The sequence below is a fragment of the Genypterus blacodes genome, unplaced genomic scaffold, assembly GCF_046128005.1.
Source record: "Genypterus blacodes isolate CSIRO-AG114 ecotype Tasmania unplaced genomic scaffold, CSIRO-AGI_Gbla_v1 ptg000306l_1, whole genome shotgun sequence".
Lineage (NCBI taxonomy): Eukaryota > Metazoa > Chordata > Actinopteri > Ophidiiformes > Ophidiidae > Genypterus > Genypterus blacodes.
Window position 1 is genome coordinate 27,501 of NW_027467096.1, and position 2,500 is coordinate 30,000.

A 2,500-nucleotide genomic window follows, 5' to 3' on the forward strand; every position below is an offset into this window, starting at 1 on the left:
GTGGGAAGTCAATACTTGAGCCGCAGTATGTTTCCGTGGAGGAATGAATATAGATCCTGATCGGCTGTGATAATTACTGCTGCAGCGTCTCTGTACGAGGCTGCTGGGAGCTCAGACCTGATTACAAAAGGATCTGCGGCCCGCGTCCTCACACCCACAGCACAAACTTATAAATAAATCAACACTGCCCCAAAATTACAACATAACCAGCGAGCGGCGGCGAGGGAAACGTAAACAGGGCTTGTTGTGCTCGTGCTGCAGTTGCTCAGCCCGCAGGGACAGATACGCCACATTAAAGACCTCGTTGTAGAGGTATAGAACCGCCGCAGGGACCCGGGGAGAGATGAATTACCTTGCAGCCTTCGTCTTTCCTGGCCATGTAGTTCAGCACCGCTGCGTCGTAGATGAAGGCATCCAGTTTCCTGCGGGGAAGGAGGAGGAAAATGACAACGGAGCAATGGAATCACTGACCTGGAGCTGAATGACAGAGACAGGAAGTCTGAGTGGAGCAACGTGAGCGATGGATAAAGCAGCGCAGAGACGTAACGAGCTTGAGACGGCTTCGCTCACAAGGTCATTCACATCTGAACTCTGTGTGTGTGTCAGTGTGTGGATGCTCTTCTTCTCTTCAGGTCTGTAGGTCTTTAATGGACCCTTATGGATCCATGTGGTTCTTCCCTCTAAAGCACAAAGAGAGAAGATCTGCCCTCCACAATAAAGAGGAGAGTTTGTAAGATCTATGTTGACGGGCAAACAAAGTTGAATCAGACGCTCTGTCAGACGCTCTGTCAGACGCTCTGGTGTCACGTCTCTATATTGATTGTTGTTGCTTATAATTGAGAGTCATGAGCTCTGAAGTTGAGACGATGAACTTCCAGTGCAGAAACGTTTTCCAGCTCCACTTCACGTTCTTTGACACGTTTAAGTCTATGGAGAAGAAATGTGCTGAAGGATGGAAGATTGATGGGCGATGGAGGAGGAGGAGGTGATTAAGAGGAAACGGAGAGAAAACTGGGGAGGTATAACGAGAGGAAGGTGGAGGAGGAGGAGGAGGAGACGCAAAGCAGGAGAGCCCGAGCTGACGAGCCGAGAGCGAGGCGTTAATGAGAGAGGAGGAAGAGGGGAGGAAGGCGACAAGGGAGAGAAGGATGGAGAGAAACATGAGAGAGGGAGGGAGGGAGGCAGAACGAGACAGAGACAGAGGAGTGATGATGGCAGCCTGATGAAATGAGAAGAGTCATCTTCGATTTGGCAGCGCAAAGTAATTCTTCACATGTCAATAACAACGAGACGGGACGAGAGAGAGAGAGAGAGAGACAGAGAGAGGCGGAGAGATAGAGAGAGAGAGAGCGAGAGAGAGTGAGAGAGAGAGGGAGAGAGGGGGGGAGAGAGAGTGAGAGAGAGGGAGGGAGAGAGACAGAGAGAGAGTGAGAGAGAGAGAGAGAGACAGAGAGGGGGAGAGAGAGAGTGAGAGAGAGAGAGAGAGAGAGACAGAGAGGGGGAGAGAGAGAGTGAGAGAGAGTGAGAGAGAGTTAGGGAGGGAGGGAGAGAGACAGAGAGGGGGAGAGAGAGAGTGAGAGAGTGGGAGAGAGGGAGGGAGGGAGAGAGACAGAGGGGGAGAGAGAAAAAAGAGAGAGAGAGAGAGAGAGATCATGGTAATTTTAACGTGTGTGTGTGTGTGTGTGTGTGTGTGTGTGTGTGTGTGTGTGTGTGTGTGTGTGTGTGGACTCTAAGCTGTTGAATCCTCATGTGAGCTCCTGTATATTTTTCATGAAGTGCTTTGCATTGACAACAAACGTTTAGGCAGAGACGAGACACAGCTGAGTGACAGGAGACACAAAGAGACGCTGAGACACAAAGATGTGGAGACAGTGAGACAGTGAGACAGTGAGACAGTGAGACATGAGGACGTGGAGACGTGGAGACGTTCCCCTGCACTGCGGCGCTGCCAGCATCTATTATTAAAGCAGACTCCTGTGTCCGCGACACAGCCGGCACCGTGTGTGTGTGTGTGTGTGTGTGTGTGTGTGTGTGTGTGAACATGGCACCATGTAATCGCTGACAGAGACACACAACATGAAACCTGCAGCCTGACAGACTTGATGGAACGACACAGGAAGTCGGAACTCGCCGGAATCCATCAAGCACGACGTCACTGAGAAGCAGACGAGCGGAAAATATGCAAAGCATCTGTTGTAGTTTATTTATCCATCTCCTCATTCCACCTTTGCAGGACTTCAGTGGTCACATTTGATTTATGCATCAAACTCTTCCTCCTTATCTGCTCACAGTTTAGTTTTACTTCATCAGCTTTAGGAACAAGTTTATGTTTGTTTATCTCCTAAACCTGATAAGATAAAGAATAAAACTAAACTAAATATAAAAGAGAGGATCCTTCCTGTGTCCTGCTGGCCTTCACCCTCCTCCTCCTCCTCCTCCTGCTGTCCTTACCCGGTCTTGAGGTTATCGATGGCCTCCTCCACGCCCTTCTGGTTGTGTC

At 49.9% G+C, this 2,500-nt stretch overlaps 1 protein-coding gene across 1 annotated transcript in view; it reads right to left on the bottom strand.

Moving 5' to 3' along the window:
* LOC142988260 (uncharacterized) overlaps window positions 1-2,500 on the bottom strand; it is a 17,600-nt gene that overhangs the window by 13,450 nt on the left and 1,650 nt on the right. Inside the window, exons 3-4 of the mRNA XM_076137377.1 lie at window positions 2,452-2,500; window positions 353-422 (exon numbers count right to left, since the gene is read on the bottom strand). The exon at window positions 2,452-2,500 is cut by the window's right edge and continues 112 nt beyond it. Coding sequence (XP_075993492.1) covers window positions 353-422; window positions 2,452-2,500 — 119 coding nt within the window. The remainder of the gene's footprint in view (window positions 1-352; window positions 423-2,451) is intronic.